This window comes from Nyctereutes procyonoides, unplaced genomic scaffold, assembly GCF_905146905.1.
Source record: "Nyctereutes procyonoides isolate TBG_1078 unplaced genomic scaffold, NYPRO_anot_genome, whole genome shotgun sequence".
Taxonomy (NCBI): Eukaryota; Metazoa; Chordata; class Mammalia; order Carnivora; family Canidae; genus Nyctereutes; species Nyctereutes procyonoides.
In genome coordinates this window covers 14,211,188-14,232,310 of record NW_026575126.1, presented here as the reverse complement: position 1 = coordinate 14,232,310, position 21,123 = coordinate 14,211,188, and the positions used below count along the sequence as shown (strand labels likewise).

Here is a 21,123-nt window from a genome sequence, read left to right as displayed (position 1 = left end):
CAATTCATCCTGAATTCATTTAAATAATAATAATATAGTTAACGTTTCCTTCAAAGAGCTTTGGAAAACATGGGGGGAAAACAACAAAAATCAAGCAATATTAGAAATAAATGAGTCAAGTGCAGAGAAAAGAAAGAGGCCAGTTGTTAAGGAAGAAGCCATGAAATGGGGTTAGGGCCAGCAGGGTCTTGATCTCTAACCATCACTGCCTAAGGCAGGGAGTTGTGGTGACATTTCAAAAGGGATTCAACAGAGAGTGATGAGAGCTTTTAATTGTTTGGCTGGTGTGTTTTCTGAAACTCTTTTTGTAAAGAGAAGTGTCAGAAGGAGTGGGAAGGATGATACTAAGGGATGGGCTTTTAAAGTGATTAATTGGAACGAATTACATTCATTTGAATGTTTAAGTGCTGGCAAGATGGATAAGAAATCACTTTAATCCCTTTATGGCGCTGCCTCATATAGTATTAGGCCTGGTCATAGAAGGTTATAACAGCTGGTCTAGACGGCGCATGATCCTAATAAGGTCACAGCCATAGAGGTCATAGAGGTCATAGAGGTCATAGAGGTCATATTACAAATAGAGAGCCTATTTGTAATAGAGGACATCTTTTCCACCTGACCATGATTGGCCAGCCACCTGCAGGATACTGGTGACAAAGGAATCTGAGCGAGGGAATATGTGCAAATCCATGACCATCCTCACACAAAGGCTTGTATTTATCTTGCCAGTGTTCAATGGTGGGGTCTTTTACGGTACATAAGCGAATATTTTTGAGTATTCAGTATATGTTGGGTTCCCATTATGAAAATAGGTATAGTTATTATTAATTTAGAAATGAAATCCTGGCAGCTTTTTCTTTTTTTTTTCCTTTTTGAAATGTCTCTCACATTCATCTTTTCTGTTTCACTTGTTACTGTCTTAGGTCAGGACCTCTTATTTCACATCAGGATTATTGTCAGAGCCTCCTAAAATAGAATAGAATAGAAATAAATTGTTTTCAAGTGGAAGGGACTTGATTTAGTCTAAATCAGTTTCAAGGCTCAGACCTTACCATAGACTAACTTCCCTTAAATCATTGCTTTTATCATGATGTTTCTTTAATCTTCTCAAGAATATTCAGATTTTGGGGCACCTGGGTAGCTCAGTGGTTGAGGGTCTGCCTTCAGTTCAGGTTATGATCCCAGGATCTTGGGATCGAGTCCTGCAGCAGGCTCCCTGCAGGGAGTCTGCTTCTCCCTCTGCCTAATCTCTGCCTCTCTCTGTGTGTCTCTCATGAAGACAGAATCTTAAAAAAGAATACTCAGATCTTGCCCCTTGAGTTTTAACTCGCAGCTTGGCTTTAAGGTCCCACCTTACATTGTGACTCTACTCTATGTGTCCAGTCTCATTTTTTTCTCAAGTCCCTAAAGCATATTCTCTTCTCTAGCTAAGCCTAACTCCTTGTGGTTCACTCCTCAGGTCTGTCTCTGAGACTTTGCTCATGCTATTCCTTTCTTCTACCTCATTCATGCTCACACCTGCAGATTGTCTAGCTGATTGTTTGGTAAGTGCTTAAAAATCTGGCCCTTTATAGAGCCAAGCAGAAACATTCTGGGTACTACGTTTAAGAACACATCCACCCTCCGATTTTAAAAATTAAAGTGACATTTGCCTGTCTTCTGTGTTTACTTAATGATCTCTGGTCTTTCAGTAGTTTTCACTGTCATTTATTGAGCCTGGAAACATGAATTCACTGTGGGGGAGCTGTGTGCTCTCTGAAGATTACCTTGTAGAGGTCTTGATTTAATTCTTCTGACTTTTTTTTTCTACCTTTTTAGTTTGAATACCATTCATCTTTACTGAGAAGATGGAAATAAAAGACACAAAGGTTTTATTTTGGGGGGGAGTTTTTTTTTTTTACATGCACAAACTCCTATTAGTTCCAATGTAATCCTGATTAAATATAAGCCCAAATTCTGTTGATTTTCACGTTTTTTGCAACAAGTTTCACATTACAGTTTCACACAATCCTACACAGGTTGGTGCCATTCTTTTATTCTTCTATGTTCAATGGGCTTTTTCTCCCCATGCTTTGTATGTACCTAATTTATAGAAGAGCCTATGAGAAAGCAGGCTGTGTAATTACATTGCTTTCTCCCTTTCTTCCTCGTGGAGAAATCACATAATCAGCATTTCTTTTTGATCTTAAACTCTTGAGCTGTATTCCCTTTAAGAATCTTCAGCCTTGGAATCGTATTGTTTTCTGTACTTCAATCTTAGACTTTCTAAACTTGAACTACATTCAACTTTTCTTTTTCTGATGATCATCCAGGGATACTTTTCTCCTGGGGCACCATTTCTTTCATTTCACCAACAAACTCTTGCTTGCAGGTCTTAGGTTCAGAGTTAAAATTCATCCGGTCATTTCATTGACTCTTTGGGAAATGAAATAGTGTGTTTAGCCACAAATTAATCAAAAATTGTTTTAGCTGAATGAGACACTTAGTAAATGTCCAGATTTTTGAAGCTATATCATTACTCTTTCTTATTCTTTCCCACCAAATCCTTCATATTTATTCCCATGAAAGTGCGTTTATTTACCATGCCACACCACAAGTTCAAGTATACTTCCTGTATAACCCCTATTCTGTGTTAGTATGTAAAACCTCCGAGATTGTGGGAATGTGAGAATTGTGCATGACCCATCTCTCAGTTATTATTTTATTTTTTATTTTATTTATTTTTTAAAAGATTTTATTTGTAAGTAATCTCTACACCCAATGTGGGGCTCAAACTTACAATCAGAGATCAAGAGTTGCAGGTTGACCGACTGAGCCAGCCAGGTGTCTCCCTCAGTTATTATTTTAATTGAAATGATTTGGCACTACACTAGTACTGTCATTCTTGTTTCTACATAACTTTAATGAGAATTGTTTGCTTGCAAGAAATAGATACCTACTCAAACCAACTTAAGCTAAAAACTTAAAAACTTACTCTGTGTTCCTTTGAACTCGGGGTGCACTTACACCATTCTCCAGCCTCTGCTTCAGCAAGCACAAGGCAGGCAATGGTGATCTTATCTCCAGTGGACATGACCTTTCAGACCAAGTACTCAAGCACCAAGACTCAGTCGTGATATCCCTACCTCTTTCTGAATCTTACTGCCTTGGGATGCCATATGACTTACTTTCTTTTGTGTCACAAGCATTTGGAGCTGGAGAGAAAAGGGACACATGATGTATACAGGTGAAAAAAGCTTTTCTAAGAAGCTCACACGTAAGAAACATGTGAGGGCACAGCAGAAATGATTTGGAATTTCTGAATTGCCATTTTCTACCCTAATTATTTCCATAGATCTGTTTCTGTTTTTAATATCCTTCCTCTGTGATTACATTAAGTAATGTCTAGCCAAACACAATCTTAAACTTTTTTTGTAAAGTATACTCCCATCTTAGACATGAGTCTTTAATTCCAGTATTTTAAATCATAGTTTAGAACTTAAATTTCATTCATTGATATCGCCCATATCCTTCTCTTTCTCCCAAAGGAAACCAAATGAATACACACACCTATAATCTCAAAAGTTTCAATTTCCTTCCAATTATATTATTATCCTTAGGATACCCCACAGTGTCCCTCTAAGAATCAGTATGACTGGATAACTGGCTTGGGCATATTCTTGAGAAAGAGAGCAATACTAGTTTCTTTGGTCTTCTGTGGCTACCCCTAAGCTCCTAAGCATGGGGGAACTACCAACGCCAAGATACAGTCTTTCCGCCCAAGGTCAGTATTTGATATCCTTGAACTACCTACCAGGGTTGTTCAATTCCTTTCTAGCATTCTTTCCTTCCTCAAGGAGAGTCTAGTCACTGCCCTTCTCCCATTCACTGGGAAGCACATCCTTACTGTGCATTGCCAGTAGGACAGCATCTTCTTTTTCTTTTCTGTCACATCCTTATACTCTTTATTTAGATTCTGATTGTGATTCTCCTCTCCTTCAGATTCTTCTGTTGAGCTTGAGATAAAACCACTTTTCTAGAAGGTCTGGATTTACCTTTTGGGGGAAGCTCATATCTATTGTGTGTATTTTTAGTCCAATAAAATTTCTTCTTCAATTGACCTTTGCTTTCTCTTTTTCCTTTTCATTCATTTCTATCTGTGCTATTGGTTAAAGTTCTGACCGTCTTCACCTTTAAAGTCAGGATCTTGTACTTTTTAGCTTTTCTTTTAATCCTTTTTTATTGGAATTATTTATGCTCAGATGCTTTCTGTGAGGATAAAACATATTTTTCCAATCTCTTCATACATTCAAGCATGTAAGTTAGCTAGCTAGTATTCACTATTTCCTTAGCTTATCTTTGCTTCTGACAGGAAGACAAACTTAGCTTTTTCTCTGCTTTTCTTTTTTTTAAAAGATTTTATTTATTTATTCATGAGAGACACACAGAGAGAGACAGAGACAGAGGTGGAAGGAGAAGCAGGCTCCATGCAGGGAGCCTGACATGGGACTGGATCCCGGGTCTCCAGGATCATGCCCTGGGCTGAGGCGGCGCTAAACCGCTGAGCCACCAAGGCTGCCCTTTGTCTGCTTTTCATTTAACTAATGCCATTATGTCCCCTGAATTTTGGTTGGTGGTAAGACATTATATATATATGTGTATATATATATATTATATATATACATATATATATAATCCTATATAGCATTATTTTACTTTACTGACTCTTGGAACAGAAGTAAAGAACATAGTCTTAGAGGTCAGTTAGACCTCTATAATATTGGGCAAGTTACTGAAGCTTTGTAGGCTTTAGTTTCCTTGTCACTAAAATGGGATGTAATAATTCCCACTCTATAGTATCATTATAAATATCAAATAAAAAATGTGAGTTGACTGTTCACTGCATAGTAAATGCTCAATAAGTGCTGGCTTTAGTTATCGTTGTGATTGCTCTTGTTAGATTGTAATTTTCTTGAAATTGGGAACCATATTTAAATTTTTATTGAGCAATTAGTACTTAATGCAAATTTGTTACTGTTTATCTATATCACGGTTATAGTTAGTGATCAGAACTCCCAAAATAAAACACACTGGAATGAAGATTGTTAGATTTGTTTATGGTTCCTTTATGTCACAGTTCTTTATTTAACCCAAGTAGGTGGGTTGTTTTATTTCTTCATCCTAATCCAACTTAAAATTTTTTTTGAAAAATATTACTTATTTCTAAACTTTTCTTTGTCTTTTCTAACTTGTTAGGGGGATTCATACTCATATTCCATAGTGTTTTTAAGTGTCAACTCTGCCAGGCTGTGTGCTAGGTGCTTAAACATATTTAGACATTATTTCCATCTTGTAGATGAGAAACCAAACCTCAGAGAATTCAGGTGAGTGGCCTAAAATCACAAGATTACAAAGGAGCAGCTGCAAGAATAACAAATAAGACAACCATTAGCCAATGAAAAGAACTCTAAGACGATGACGACTAAAGGAGTGTGAGATACAGAGAGAGATGTTTTTCCTTCAACAAGGGATGAGAAGGAGAGTGAGGAAAATCTTTTGAAGGAGATGAAATTAATCTAGGAGATATCCAGTCAATCTATGAACAATCGAGAATATTTTTTCTTCCACTGCATCCATTTTCACTTTAGATATGTGTAATGATTTATGTTTATGGCACATAAATTCAAAGTAGATAAATTGCCACTAAGTGGAAGACAAAATGGTAAACATGGTAGAAAAGCATTTTATTTGATGGTATGTGGGCTATAACTACATTCACAGGCTTTTAATATATAAAGAATGGATCTGATGGAAGAAGACCCATTTTTGGCATTGGAAATGATAGTGCATATGTTATTTCACCAAGTTCAGTTGCAGTTTTCATAATACAAAACCAGTCCTTGAAATGCATGGTAAATACGCTGATTCTGGGTACAAATGAATCCTCCACTTCTGAAAGCTTGGTACGGGCTCCGATTTAGGTCTCCAATACAGGTCCAACGATTTTTGGTCCTCTTTTGGGAAACACACCATTTGGCATGATCCTGGTAAGAACTGAAATAGGACTGTCCAGATATCTTAATTGCTTTGACATTGTAGACATGGTAAGGAAGGGAGCAGTTTGAAGGAAGCTCTTGTCCTTTTCGCTGCCAGGTTTCTGTTAGCAAGTGCGTTTTCAAATGTTGAGCCATCCAGGCTACAAAGATGTCTAGAGTTTACAGGGAGAAAGATAGCGAGGTTAGTATTTATACTTAGATAAGTCTCTGAAAATATCCTCAGCAATGGAAATCATCATTCACCCTGATATATGGATGTCACAAGCACAATAATAAGAACACAATTGAGATAGTGAATGGGGGAACATTTTGTAAGTGTTAAAGTGATATGCAAATAAAGGTTATTATCATTATTACTGAGATGACATTGGTGTTTAAAAATGTCTTCTGTTCCACACAAACAAGAGAGCAATATATGTTTTTGTCCTGAAAAGATCTTTGGAAAGAATAAAGCTGGAGAAGTAACCAGGGGTCAGCTTCTAGGGATCTTTGGAAATCTTGCCAAAATGTTTGGATTTTCCTGAAATTGATGGGGCAATTTTTCCTTTTATTTTTCTTTCCTTTCTTTTCTTTCTTTTCTTTTCTTTTCTTTTCTTTTCTTTTCTTTCCTTTCCTTTCCTTTTCTTTTCTTTTTAGAGAGAGAAAGAGAGAGCAGAGCATAGGGGAAGAGGGAGAGGGAGAGAGAATTTTAAGCAGACTCTATAAGCACAGAGCCTGATGCAGGACTCAATCCCATGACCCTGAGATCATGACCTGAGCTGAAATCAGGAGTCAAACAGTTAACTAACTGAACAACCCAGGTGCCCCTCGATGGGGGAGTTTTTAAAGAAGTGTTAATGAAGAACTAATAGAAACTGATTATGATCATAAATATGAATTGAGAGGCAATATGGAGGATGAACTGAGAAAGGTGCATTAGATTAGATATAGGGAAAACATCAGGTTGTCACTATAACTGTAATGATAAACACAAGTGTGGACTGTGGCAGTGACAGAAAGTTTGGAGAGGAAAAGATAAATATGAGCATTACTGAGGACCTGGAAGTGATTGAATTTGATGACTTGATAGAGGGGTGAGGAAAAGAGGGATCTAGAGTTCCCAGTTGACCATGCAGAATATAAGAAAAAGAATAGATTTGTGGGGGATAATGATGAATTTGGCGTGACTGTGCCACCTCCGAGTAGAAATGTCGAACCCACTGTTGAATACATCTGTCAGTTCAGAAGTATGGGTACAGACCTAGCCTTGGGAACCACCCGAAGCCTTGCTGGAATCACCTAGAGTGAATACGTAGAATGAGATAAGGAAGAGTAGAGGATCATGTGGCAACTCAGTCACCTAAGGAGTAAGCAGAGGAAGAGGACCTTGCAGAAGAGACTTAAAGAAGTGGGAAGAAGACCAAGAGTCTGTACCCTCCCACCAATCAGGGAGGAGGAGTGTTTCAGGAAGAAATGGTTTTAGCAGTGCCAAATTCTGCAGAGGCTATTTCTGTCCTGTTAATTTTTGGATCTCTATCTGGTACCTAACACAGGGCTTGGCAAGTGGGAGGCATTCAGTAAATTTTATCTAATATAAAAGGAAGGAAGGAAGCAAGCAAGGAGAGAAGACAGTGAGGTCAACTAAGAGAGTCGCTGGTGACTGGGGAGAGGTTGGAGTGTCTACAAACAGAGACACAAGACTGCACTCAAGCAGCATGGAGCCAGTGAAGGCCCTGAAGATTCTTTTTTTTAATTTTAAAAAAAGATTTTATGTATTTATTCATGAGAGACACACAGAGAGGCAGAGACATAGGGAGAGGGAGAAGCAGGCTCCTCACAGGGAGCCTGATGTGGGACTTGATCCCTGGACCTCGGGATCATGCCCTGAGCCAAAGGCAGACACTCAACCACTGAGCCACCCAGGCATCCCTGAAGAGTGTTATAAAAAGAAATTTGGAAGAAAAGAAAAAAAAGCCCCAGAAATATAGGAGATCTAGGACCAAGGGAGTGTTTTCAGGAATGTTTGTGTACTTAGGGGACAGATCTTATAGAGTGGGGACATTGAGGTAGACGAGAGGGAATAGATAAAGTGGATGAATCAAGGTATTAGGGGATGGGTTCCAAGGCAGGGGATGTACTGCTTTGTAGGGATGAGAGAAAACTCATGAAAAGGAATGGAAACAGATAAGATTGTTGAGAGTGGGTGTGTTTTGGTTTCCTTTTTTTAAAAGCTATTTTTAAAAATTGAAGTATAGCTGGCATACAGTTACATTAGTGTCAGGTATAAAACATAGTGATTGGACAACTCTATCCATTATGTTGTGCCAACCAGAGTGCAGCTCCCATCTGTCACTATGCAACCCTATTATAATACCATCGATTATATTCCCTATGCTGTTCCTTTCATCCCTGTGACTTATTCTTTCCATATACTGGAAGCCTGTACCTCCTGCTCCCCTTCACCCATACTGCCTATCCCTCCATCCACTCCCTTTGGGGATTATGTTTGTTCTATATATTTACGGGTCCATTTCTGCTCTTTTTGCTTGTTTGCTCATTTGTTTTTAAAATTCCACACATTAGTGAAATCATATGGTTTTGTCTTCCTCTGTCTGACTTATTTCACTTAGCATAATACCCTTAAGGTACGTCCATGTTGTCACGATTGGTAGGATCTCATTCTTTTTATGGCTGAGTAATATCCCATTGTGTATTTATACCACATCTTCTTTATTCATTCATCTATTGATGAACACTTGGGTTACTTCCAAATTTTGGCTTGTATAACTAATGCTCCAAAAACATAGGGATGCACAGATCTTTCTGAATTAGTGTTTTTGTTTTCCTGGGGTAGATACCCAGTAGCGGAATTCTGGGATCATCTGATATTTCTATTTTTAGTTTTTTGAGGAAACTCCATATGGTTTTGGTGGGGATTGTCCTTGAAGTGGTTTCTCCTTGGTGATCTCTGTTCTCTCTACAAAGAAAAAAGCGAGGCTGGGAATGAGGAAGCAGGGTAATGTAAAGGACTTGAGAATAAAGGAGGGTTAACATAGCTGTTTAGGGAGTGGAAATAGGAGACAGCTGTGGTTCTGTGCTCAATGGAGGCTGGCGACTGCAAATTTTCACTGGCCCCTGGCTGGATGGTTGTGAGAGACTTGGGCAGTTGGATTGGCTATTATGCCACTCAAGCAGAGCAGGCAAATGTTTGAACTGATCTGACTTCTCTTTTCCCTTTCCTTCCTTCTCTTTTATTTCTCTGCCCCTGACTAATCAGAATATTTCCTCTATACAATCTAAAGTGAGTCCAACAGCAAGGTTACATATGGTTGGATCCTGATCTTTCATACCGTCAAGGAAATAATCAGACTTTGCAAAATGGATGAATTTTTGGCCTCGGGCTGACTGAAGTGAGGTGAGGTGCTGGCCAGGGATCTCTGATGAGGTGGACCCAGCAGCACACAGCTGTGGCATGTAGACGAGCTCCTGGTGAAAGATGGTTGGGATGGAACAGCTATAAATGTTTGGGTTACAGACCAAGAGCTGAGAATCTGAATTAAGAAACAGAAAGAAAAATTGAGAATTAGAACACAAACAGAATAATGTCTGTCGATATTATATATCTTGTTGTGAATTAAAAAACAGACCAAACAAGAAACAAAACCAAAAGTATTCCCTTGTTTAAGCCAATAGCTTTCAAATTACTCTTGGTTAAAATAGTTGCCAGCTATTGAGCACTTTCTACTTTCCAGGCATTGTTTATGAGTTTTACAAGAATTTATTAATTCAATCCTGACAGCAACCACATTATTAAGTAAGTTCTTTTATCATCATCCTCATTTTACAGACGAATTAATGGAGAATTTAGGTTGTATGCACAGGGTTATAAAGCCTGTACCTGATAGAGTTGATATTTAAACCCAGGAACTGGGTCTGGCATTGGAGATCACGTTTTTTCTTACACATATACATATACAAAAGAAGAGAACTCCTGTGTACTGATCATCAGTTTGAAGAATGATCAACTCATCAGCATGTACATCTAATCTCTGCATTATTCATCTCTATAATTATTACTGGAACTCAATTAGTTAAACTAGGGTTTCCCTTGGATGAGAGCTTCAGTAATCTTTGTCGTAAGATGAACATTTGATGAAAAACATATTCTAAACCTCCCATATTTAGAGGTAAATCACTTTTTACTACAATTTAGCAGCCTCCTGTGATTGGTAAAACAGTGTTCCTACTTGTCCTTCTCTCCCATCGAAGTTTTCCAAATCCAAGTATTTTTGGCCATTGGAGCCTGGGATCTTAAGGAAGATCATGTGGCTAGGAGCTGTCAAGTTGGTGGCCTGCAGGCAACATGTAATCTGCACAATTATTTCTTTAAATAAGATTGAGACCGTACTCTCTTTCCTACTCTCTCACATCTTCCCATCCCTAGATTTCTAGTTCCTCTCAAAAAGTATGGAGATCTGTAACTGTTAGGTCTGCTTTCCCACAGAGCCACATGGCTGTAGACATTTGAAGATACTACCTCTGATCAATTTCAAAGACTTCACTGGTGGATCAGGAAACAAAGGTCTAGTAAGCGAACCTGCTCAAAGTCTCACCATGGCAACGCCAATATCAGAATCTAATAGAATCGAGGTATCAGAGTGTTAATGAATAGAGAGATAGATGAAGTCATTAATATATTAATAGATTTCCAAGTCCTTTCTTTAACACTGCAATCTCTTTTTTAACATACTCTAATGTTACCTATTGCTTCATACTGGTTGTACTTAAAAGTTATGCAGATGCCAGTTTGTCCGTGTCTTCTTCCTGTGGGTGGATAATCATAGCCTTCTTCAGGAGTTGGAGGAAACCGGGGAATAGAATGAATCAGCCAGAATCCCTGGACTCTGTTCCACAGCAGTAAGCCTACCAAAGATACAGTTAATACAGATCCATTAGAAAAATAAATCTCCATTCAACAATAGAGTTCAAAGCTGCAACATTTAAGCCCATTTGTATTTGGGGCTAATGTTTTATTCCATTAATAATCACAAAAATCATGCTTGTTTTTCAAAGATTTCAAAACCAATTCGGGCACACATCACATTGCCCCATTACTGATAATAAGCCACCAAAAAGAAAGCCAGGGCAGCCACCCTGTGAAGAGTTAAGAGGAATTTCACGTCGAAACCTCAAGGAGAATTTGTTTTGGCAGACTGCAGATTTGCTAAATTGGAATTTGACCTTGTTAAACTATATGGTCACCTGGCAAGCTTCAGATAATGAGTCTCTTTACTGCTAAGCAGCTAAGCTATTTTCAAAAGCTGGTTAAAAAAAGAGTTGAAAGAGAAAATATCAGATGGAGAACTGTACCTGTGGTAATTTGTTGTAAGAAACCGATGCTCACTTACGTGTAGAAGACTAGTCAATTCCACAAGCCCAGAAACAAGAAACAAAGAGAATTAAAGGAGAAGCCATGCCAAAACAGCTCAATTAATTGTGTTTAGTGAAGATTTCTAGAGCAAAATAACATGAAAACCGGAAAGAAAGAAAACAGAGAGATTTTCATCATCTTGTGACATGGCAAAATGAATCCTATCCAACAGGCATCTGTGACTATTTCTGTGTTTATAAATAAATCGAGATAGTTTTGGTATGCTGACTAGACTTTCCAGTTTGCGTATGACCATGCAAATACAAAGCTTTTCAGGTTTGCCTTATTGTTAGAGTAGACACCAAATGTCTGCCAGTTATATATTTTTTTTCAAAGAACACACTTTAAGAAAGCACACTATTGGTTTCTCAGTGTGTTTAGATAGAATCAGTCCCTGTGTCCAGGTAGAAAATGTCCAAAGTTCTGCTGCCTAATATTCCTGGATGACCTTCAGGGGCTGTCTTTTGCCCAGATGAGTGGGCTGTTTGCCTAAAATCCTGACCTCTGGGTACTAATGCCACAGGATGTCAGGCACCTGCTGACAAAGAGAGCTCCCCCTCTAGACATGGGGTCCCATTCCCTTTCTAGTCTTTTCCCCAAGCCCTTGTAGCAACTAACAGAGTGGCGTGAGAATGGTGGTTGGAGTTTGTTGGAGAAGAGGTTGGAGAATGTGGTATATTATAAAAATTGCTGCATTTTATGCTAATAGGACCATCAGGAGGGCAACTTGGCTAAATCAAAAGCTTTCAATGCTCATGACATTTGACAGCCATTACAAATTATATTCTTAATCAGAGGTTGCAAAGTGGCAGCCTACTGGCCAAATCTAGCCTGTCGATACATATTATTATGCTTGCAGAGTATTTTTAAAACTGTGAGTTCATTGCCAACATTTAAAAATTGGGGAAAATTTCCACAAACACTAATTTCAATATCTCCTGAAAAATTGCATCCCTAAAAGGCAAGTTGAGTACCATCTGCCCCTTTTGATAAAATATGCCCCCTCCACTGCTTCAGTTATCTGCTAGTTCTCCCCACCTGGCTTGCTGACATCCATTTGCCTGTCTCTGAAGGCCTTGAGTTTGGGACCTTCTGAAAAATACTTGTTGCCATGGGAAGTTATCTATGATGTATTAAGTTGAAAAATGGTTGAAAACAGTCATTACAAGAGTTTTATAAAAATGTTTTAAAATACATATTATAAAAAAGTAAGTAGAAAGGATTAATATGGTATCTAGTGGGTCTTAGGATTACAATTTTTGTTTGCTGGCATTTTGATTTTTTTTTTTAAGATTTTATTTATTCATGAGACACACACAGAAAAAGGCAGAGATATAGGCAGAGGGAGAAGCAGGCTCCCTGTAGGGAGCCCAATGCGGGACTGGATCCTGGGGTACCAGGATCATGCTCTAAGCTGAAGGAAGACGCTCAACCACTGAGCTACCCAGGCTTACCTGGTATTTTGAATTTTTTTTAAACGACTTTATTTATTTATTCATGAGAGACACAGACACACACACACAGAGGCAGAGACACAGGCAGAGGGAGAAGAGGGTCCACGCAGGGAGCCCGACGTGGGACTCCATCCCGGGTCTCCAGGATCAGGCCCTGGGCTGAAGGTGGCACTAAACCGCTGAACCACCCGAGCTGCCCGGCATTTTGAATTTTTAGATAACATATATACATAAACATAGTTCATAAATAGAAAAATAACAAAAGTTCCTATAATAAAAATTACTGTAATATATAACAAAGTTATTGTAATATAAAAAACTATTTTTCAAAAATGTTTATTTCAAAAGGAACTGTACACTAGCAAGAGTGGATTTTATTCTATGTAAATTATACCTCTACGAACCTGACTGAAATGTGTGTGTACACACGACACATACACACACAGACTGGCTGGTGTTCTCAGTAGTCAGTATTTGAATTTCTGCTGTAAAGCATATATTTTTAAATGTTAAGAAATAAGGGACCACAGGGTGGCTCAGTGGTTGAGTGTCTGCCTTTGGCTCAAGGTGTGATCCTGGAGTCGAGGGATCGAGTCCCACATTGGGCTCCCTGCATGGAGCCTGCTTCTCCCTCTGCCTGTGTCTCTGCTTCTCTCTCTCTGTCTCTCTTTGTCTCTCTCTGTGTGTGTCACTCATGAATAAATAAATAAAATCTTTTAAAAAATGTTAAGAAATAAAATGGAATTTGTGAAAAGGAGATTTCCAAGTCAAATGATAAAATTACAACCTGTGATATAGAACCCATGCATTTTGATAACTCAAACTGTTAAAAAGAAAAGCTATCCTTTTAGTGTAGAATATAAGAATATTCAAGATAGAACGTTTAAAAGAGTGCTGATTTCCAGGAGGAAAGAGAAACTAACAACCTTTGTCATACCTTTAGTGTGTCCATACTTTCTGCTGTAAGTCACAGATGCAGGGACCCCATCATTGTATAGTAGGTAGGCTGTGTTGTTATTCTGCAGGAACACATTAGGGTTATAATGGTGTAAATCTTAAACTCATAAATGCTCACAACATTTCTACTAGTCACCCAGACTGCAATATGGAACTTTCATTAATACACATGAGAAGTCACCCGTTCTCCTAATAGACAGCTTCCCCATCAATATGGGGGAACAGGGAACAGGAAGTCCATTTTCAGCCATGCATGGTTTCATCTTATGTGACAGGGAACCAACCCTATGCATTGTGATGTGCGTGCAAGGGCAATATTCCTATTTCTCTTGGTTGTTTTGGACTGTGTTTCTCATTTGACAACCAATGTATAATAAAGGACTACTTAAATATTTGTTCAGGAAATGAAGTAGGAGCAACCAGCCAAGGATTACACCTGGGTTTTTTCCACTGATATTAGAGACACAGTGCAGAACTGGCTGTCAGGGTCTGGTTTCCTCTACCTACATTGTGCTTCACGGCTTGATCATCATTTTGTGTTTAATCAGGATTCCTCATTCTCTGTTTTTACTACCTCCCGGTAGGGAAGGATTTTCCTACAATCCATTTCTCAGCGTATCCATTACTTCACCTTTCTTGCTTGATATTTTCCTGCTTAGAAAAAGTGGTGAAATTGAGTGTGTGATATTGGATTTCCTCTGGGAAGGCAAAATCTGAGTAAATTTTCTAAACAGTTGGCCAATTCTCTAAGTAAAAATGAATCTATTATTTTGTTGGTATCTCTTATGTCATATTTTGGAAACTTGCTTACATTTGTTCCGTGTGGTTCCATTTCATTTATGTCATGATTCAGTGATTTTTATTGAAGCCAATAATGTTAATATTAGAAAACATCTCAGGGACATAATTAAAAGCAAGAAAGAACAACCCATCACCTTTAAAAAAAAAAAAAAAAGCTCTTCCTTTTGTCTCAGAAAAAAAAGTCAATAACTAAGTCACTTACAGTTGCTTCATTATTTGATGTAATCCAAAAAAATTTTTTTAATGTGCCATATACTCCGTGAAGCATTCTTGGCTCCTATATTTAGGAATATCCGAGAAAAGAAGCTATCTTCTTACCCTCATTTTCCACAAATGACCATAGCTACTGTTGACATTTAGATCCTCAGCCGGAGGACTTCGACAGTTAGTTATTCAATGAGCCGGCATTGAATGTGGTCATGAGGCCATTGTGTGCCTTTGGTGTGTAATGTGAAGGGATTCTGGGAGGAAGATTCTATGAGGAACTTTATTCCTATAATAGATGAATATTTATTATTCTAACCAGGAATGTAACAACTAGCTAAGGCTAAATGGGATGTAGCTCTAGTGAAGAGAGGCTCTCTGATAAACAGGAAGGATTATGGATTTAATAATATGTAGGCCTAAAAAAAAGAATATGTAGGCCTATGTGTGTGCCTCTGGACACCTTTATTTCGTTAACACATAGGCTGGGTATTAGTTTGACTACCAGTTGTTGAATAAGACTCATAAATCTCTGCCCCGAGTCAAGGGAATATTGACAGACAAGTACTGGCAGTTGCAACATAGTTCGAGGAGCGTCATTACAAAGGTGAATGGAAGGTTCTTATGGACAAAGGCAAAAGAAGGGAAACAATCCCAAATGTACTGAGATATTGGCCTAGGTCATCTTGACAACTGAGATTTAAAATCATTTGGTTTTGGGGACGCCTGGGTGGCTCAGCAGTTGAGCTTCTGCCTTGGGCTCAGGGCCTGATCCCGGGGTCCCCGAATTGAGTCCCGTATCGGGCTCCCTGCATGGAGCCTGCTTCTCTCTGCCTATGTCTCTGCCTCTGTGTGTGTGTGTGTCTCATGAATAAATAAATAAAATCTTTAAAAAATAACAAAAAACAAAAAATAAAATCAGTTGGTCTGATCTTGCATTCTGCTTTCTGTTAGAATTTCAGGTCAGGAGGTGGAGGAGTTATGTCTTATCATCACTTCTGGCACATAGTTCCAGCTTCCAGAGAACACCCCATCTCACTTGGATGTCACCCACTATTGTTGCTTTTCCTCTTTTGGATCTATGCCAATCAGACATGGAAATCAGCCCCTTTACTGTCATTTTCTTTCTAGAATCTATCACTCAAGGCCTTATATGTGAGCAGGTTTTACTGAAGGTACGAAACCTTGAATGGTTTTTTATTTTTTTATTTTCTTCTTGAGTGGTTTTATACCACCACAGACTTACTCTCAGTTTCCCTCTGTGTTTCTTGCACTTTCTGATTCCTAGGTCTCATCTACTCTTTTATTTTTTTTAAGATTTTTTAAATTTATTTATGAGACACACACACACACACAGAGGCAGAGACACAGGCAGAGGGAGAAGCAGGCTCCATTCAGGGGGCCTGATACCGGACTCGATCCCAGGACCCCCGGATCACGCCCTGAGCCGAAGGCAGATGATCAACCACTGAGCCACCCAGGTGCCCCTCATCTACTCTTTTATATTTTGCAGAGCAGTTTAGCTCTCTTGCCCTCCTAGGCTCTGGGGCTAGTTTTGGGCCTCCAAAGATGATTATTATATTCTGCCAAAGTGGGAACCATCTGCTCCAACTTAAGTAAATGACAGAGGCTCCACCATGTTGCTCTTTCCTTTCTCTGCCCAGGGGGGAAGGGAACAAGGGAAGTGCTGATTTTCTTACTGATCAGTTATGCTTCCGGCCTCCATCCCCAACCTTGGAAAGCAGAAGCAGCTTCAGGCAGTATTGACTTTACATAATAGTCTATTAATTTAAAACAGGATTGCTGCTGGGATTAGATAATTTTTAAAAGCACCTAGTAATGGTGCTTGGCACACCTTACAAATAAATTCGTACTTTGTAATTTGGCTCTGAAGGCTGGTCTTAATGGCAGGTGAGTAAAGTGAATATTAACACACATACGGACAGCTCTCTGCACATTTTGAATAAATACTCAGATATACCTGTACCGGAGCGCTAGGGTCTAACACAGTATTGTGGGGATTAAATTTACTGACATATGAAAAGGCCCAGCACCCTGTGAGTGCAGAGTCATTTTATACACTGACTGCTCCGTAAGTGAGTGTTAGCAATGCATACTCATGCATGTAACCGAATATTATTGTTTGATTTTTTGTGTCACCCTTGGTTGGAAAGCAGTATCTTGTCACTGAACAGCAGACAGTGCCTGGAACACAGGGACTGCCCACAGTGAGCCAGGAGGCCTACTTACCTGTATCCCTCTGGCTGGTTAGCTCATTGCCTGATCAAGTCCCCATAGCAGGTTTAATCTTTATTCAGGCAAGTTCAGGGTCTTGCTCTAGAGCCCTAGCTCTCAAGCTACTATTTGGAAAATGATAAATTAAAAGGAAGACCAAGAGGAAACCTTTATGTGGGCCGCCACCACTCATCACCACCAGGGCACACACCATCCATCCCTTGTGGCATATTGACTGCAGGTCGATTATCGCATTATAGCAGGAGGGGGCTCCTTTCTGTTTCCGTTGGAGGAAAAAGACAGCAAGTACTGAGTGAATTGGCAGAGGCTGGCAGCCAGAAGGCTTCCATATGTAATTAGTTCACACCTCACCCAGTGATACTATTGGATATAGTGCTGAGTGTACCAGTAATTTGGCATTGCTCTGGAGTCTGATGACATATTCCTTAAGGTCTTAGATTGATTCAGATTCTGTGCCGGCTTACTTCAGGATTGGGGGTTAGGTAGGTTATCAGTTCAAATCTTTTGGAAGCTTTAGATTCTGTTTTATGCATTTTGTACAATTCTGATGAATGATTGACTATAGCATACCTTGGAGGCACAGGCTTCATATAGCTGTTGTAATGTCCTTCCCAATGCACTCTTCGTGGTATTCACAAGTTGCTTACTCCTCCTCCAGCTTCTGGTAGTAGAGTCGAGGTATAGGTACTCTAACCCAGTCTGTCTGCTTTCCATGTCTTGCCGCTTAGGTAACTTATAAAAAACAAACCTGACAAAGGAAATAATTACTAATCATTAACATTTATTGACTGCTTCCCTGGTGTTAAACACGTAAATATATCATATTACTTGTATTTCCTAAGTCTAAGGAAAGGGATTTGCTCAAGCTTTCTCTCTCTTCTCACCCTTATCGTTGCTTCTTCCCAGAGAAGGAATGCGAATCTAACCAGGCATGTCCTGAGACATTAACTGGCCTGGGGGGTAGCGTGCCTCTAGTGAAAGCCCATGCACATTGACACTGCCTCTCTTTTGTTACCACAGTCCATATGGCCACACTGGGGAGAGGCCAAGGGTTGGACTGGAAAGACCTTGGATGTATTTTTCTCTTCTGCCCCAAGTGCTTGGCACACTCATCTCTTTATAGCTAGCTGGCTGGGTCTGAGATTTGGGTTTGGCATTCAGAGTTGATGAGTCTCCCTTGAGCCTCTGGCCTAGGCCACATTCTTCAGCTGTTTATCCGACTGCCCTGCTTTGAGGATTGAGGGCCAAGACCAGCTAATCAAATAAGCATTTTGCCTTCTTTGCTATTATCTCCTGTTCCTGTATCTTCTTCAGGTATCTCACAGGGAGGGGAGGTGGTTGGGCTCACACAGCACACAGGGACTCATGGATTATGTAGCCCAGGGCTTCTCAATGTGCTGTGTTCACATTTCAGGCCAGATCATTCTTTGCTGTGGGGGGCTGTCCTCTGCATCACAGCATCCCTGGCCTCTACCTATTAGATGACAGTAGTACTCCTCACCTATGCCAAGCAAAAATGTTTCCAGTGTTGAAAGTCCCTAGAGGGCAAAATCACTCAGGTCTAGCCAAATACTCTCTAACAGCAAAAATTACATAATTAATTATCAACTACCCACAATGTACCAAACATTCTAATACATTTACTATTGCCACACACCAGTGTCTTACACTGGCCATAAAACCTTCATGATTCTTCATTTGCTTCTATTTACATGAGCTCTTTCCTGCCCTGACCATGCATTCTTACTCTCAGGGCAGGGTGCTCATGTGTGGAAGGAAACATGAGATTGTTCTTTGGTGCTGACCTGTTGTTGTTCTGCCCTTTGACCTTCACAGTGAGTTATAGCAGCTCAAGGCTGCCTCCCTGTCTGCTCAGCATTCCTCTGACCAGTATTGCTAAGTCACCTGTCCATTCAGTTGTGGCAGAAATACATTTTATGTGTCAATCACACTGCGGTGGCCCACCACTGAGGGGCTTGAGAACTAGTGGTGTCATGGCAAACCAGATGAGAACTAGTGCTTTTAAACATTTTTTCTCGGGTAACCCTTTCCAGGTATATTCTGAAGACTCCTGAATCTGCTTGTAGCCCAGACCTCTATGCCGAGGTCCAGAGAAGCCTAAACACATACATGTCCCAGAGGCCTCCAGCTCCGTATTTTGGAAACCAAATTTATAATATTTCGCTCCAACTCTGCTCTTCTCCACAGCTAGGGAACACATCCACACAGAGAAGCCAGCAATCTGAAAGTCTTTCTTAATTTCTCTCTCTCTTCTACAACCCTCAGCCCATTTGTTAGCAAGTTTTCTCAGATTGTTCCTTCCTTCCTATTTTGACAACCATTTCTTTAACGCGGGTCCACACATGGTCTTACCAGTAATGCTGGACAAGTCCTTTTGGTCTCTGTGACTCTAGACCGTTCTCCATGCAGCTGGCCTCGACAGTACCACCAGTGGGCTTTCTAAAATATGAATCTGACTGCATCACATCCCCGCTTGAAGGTCTTTAGCAGCTCCCTTTGAGGGAGGAGTGTGGACTGGGCACCCCAGCACACAACCCTTCATGACCTGGCTGTTGCCTCCCACTGAGCTTCCCTCCTGCCATCTCCCCAGGTTCTCCCAAAGCACCAGCAAAACTCAACTGCTTCCACACCTTCTCTGTGGCTTTTTGCCCTTGGTCCTCCTCACGGCTCCTTCATAGGCCTGAGACGCCCCTGCAGCATCCTGGTTTTTCTGTCCAGCTCATAATTGTTCTTAAAACTTAGCTCAAAACTACTTCCTTAGAGAAGCTTTTTGGGGTCTATGCTCCCCAATGGCCCCATCTATGCCCTCACCACATAACTGAGCTCCTTGAGGGCAAGGACCTTGTTTCATCCATATCTGTATTTCGTTTCATGCATGAGCTCACTAGCTGTTCACTGTCAAAACTGAGTGTATCTGTGTTCTCTGGCCTGAAGCTTACACAAAGCTCGATGCCAACCATAATGTCAAAACCAAACACCTTAATTAAAGAGTAAAAAAGTGATCGAAGCTTTAGAAGAATCCGTGACAATGATATGATGCCGTGCTTAGTCTCTCTGACACCGTGAAGGAGACCAGTGACCTAGCACCCACTCCAACAACGGCCTTGCATTGCCTAACAGACAGGGCTAAGCCAACAGCGCTGTTCAGTCAGGCCTCTTTTCCATTCTCACAAGGGGAAGAACAAGCTCTTGTGTCAGAAAAAAAGTACCTGCCTTCTCTGCCTTCTCTCCTTTGTCAATCTCTAAAGCGATGGTGGAAGGGTTCTGTTAGGAAAGGCACAGTGTAATTAAAAGAAATTGCCAACTGAGCGAGGCTGTCGGTTCCATCCTACCCTGTGGCCACCAGCCTTCCCCTCTGGGAGCAGTCAATCGGGCTCAGGAGGGGCTGATCAGCTCTTCCTCAGGGGGAGGCTCCCCCACTCAGGAGCCTGCCCCTACTTGGATTATTGGCCCATTTCCACACTTTAATTTCCTTTCTTTTTAAAAGGGAGAGGTGGGTGGAAGACTCCTTTGGAACTTTACAGTAAGCCACGGGGCCTCAGACACTCTGGCTTCCTAGCTGCAGGCCCGGATCCTCACACTTCATTTACCTACCAATCCACAGCTTCGCCTTCTTCATTCCTGCACGATATTGTTGTTGCCTCCAGGACCCCAAAGAGGCCAAAGAAGAGCAAAGCGAGGGCTGTTCTCAGAAGTCTTGCTGTCATTTTTTTTTATCTGCCACCTTTACACCAGGCCACAGCAGGAAGTTGGCCCCCGAGCCTGAGGGCTCCGAGTCTCAGGTCTCTCTCAGGCTGTGCCAGTGCTGACTGTTGTTCCATTTACCTCTGCCGTTTGCTGTTCGGGCATTTTCAGAATGGGGTGAACCTCATGTAATTGTGTGGTTTTGTCACAACCTGCCAGCGTGACTCCAGATGCTTCTGTGCTGAACTGTTGACTGGCTTGCAAAGTCATCAAAAGTTCTGGAGAGAAAAAAGGGTTATGT

At 40.4% G+C, this 21,123-nt stretch overlaps 2 protein-coding genes across 3 annotated transcripts in view; one reads left to right on the top strand and one right to left on the bottom strand.

Annotated features, from left to right (window-relative positions):
* Positions 1–21,123, top strand: part of LOC129520277 (uricase) — a 76,529-nt gene that overhangs the window by 23,731 nt on the left and 31,675 nt on the right. The gene's annotated exons all lie outside the window — the stretch shown is intronic.
* On the bottom strand, positions 5,734–21,021 carry DNASE2B (deoxyribonuclease 2 beta). Of its 2 annotated transcripts, none has more exons than XM_055341371.1 (6): positions 20,729–21,021; positions 17,688–17,865; positions 13,837–13,918; positions 10,776–10,937; positions 9,365–9,565; positions 5,734–6,187 (listed from the first exon to the last, which is right to left on the bottom strand). In XM_055341371.1, exons 1-6 carry the CDS (start codon positions 20,755–20,757, stop codon positions 5,847–5,849), a joined length of 993 nt encoding a protein of 330 aa, XP_055197346.1. In that variant the 5' UTR covers positions 20,758–21,021; the 3' UTR covers positions 5,734–5,846. The 2 variants fall into 2 exon arrangements, with proteins under 2 accessions (XP_055197346.1, XP_055197344.1); XM_055341369.1 differs by having other exon boundaries at positions 20,733–21,021.

Bases quoted from the DNA above. Each gene is read 5' to 3' on its own strand.
- DNASE2B (XM_055341369.1), bottom strand. From the start codon at position 20,845: ATGACAGCAAGACTTCTGAGAACAGCCCTCGCTTTGCTCTTCTTTGGC. The intron at 17,866-20,732 runs GTAGGTAAATGA...TTCCTTTGTCAG, and splicing joins GAAGGCGAAGCTGTGGATTG to GTTTGTTTTTTATAAGTTAC. The intron at 9,566-10,775 runs GTAACATTAGAG...TTCTTAATTCAG, and splicing joins CAACCAGTATGAAGCAATAG to ATTCTCAGCTCTTGGTCTGT.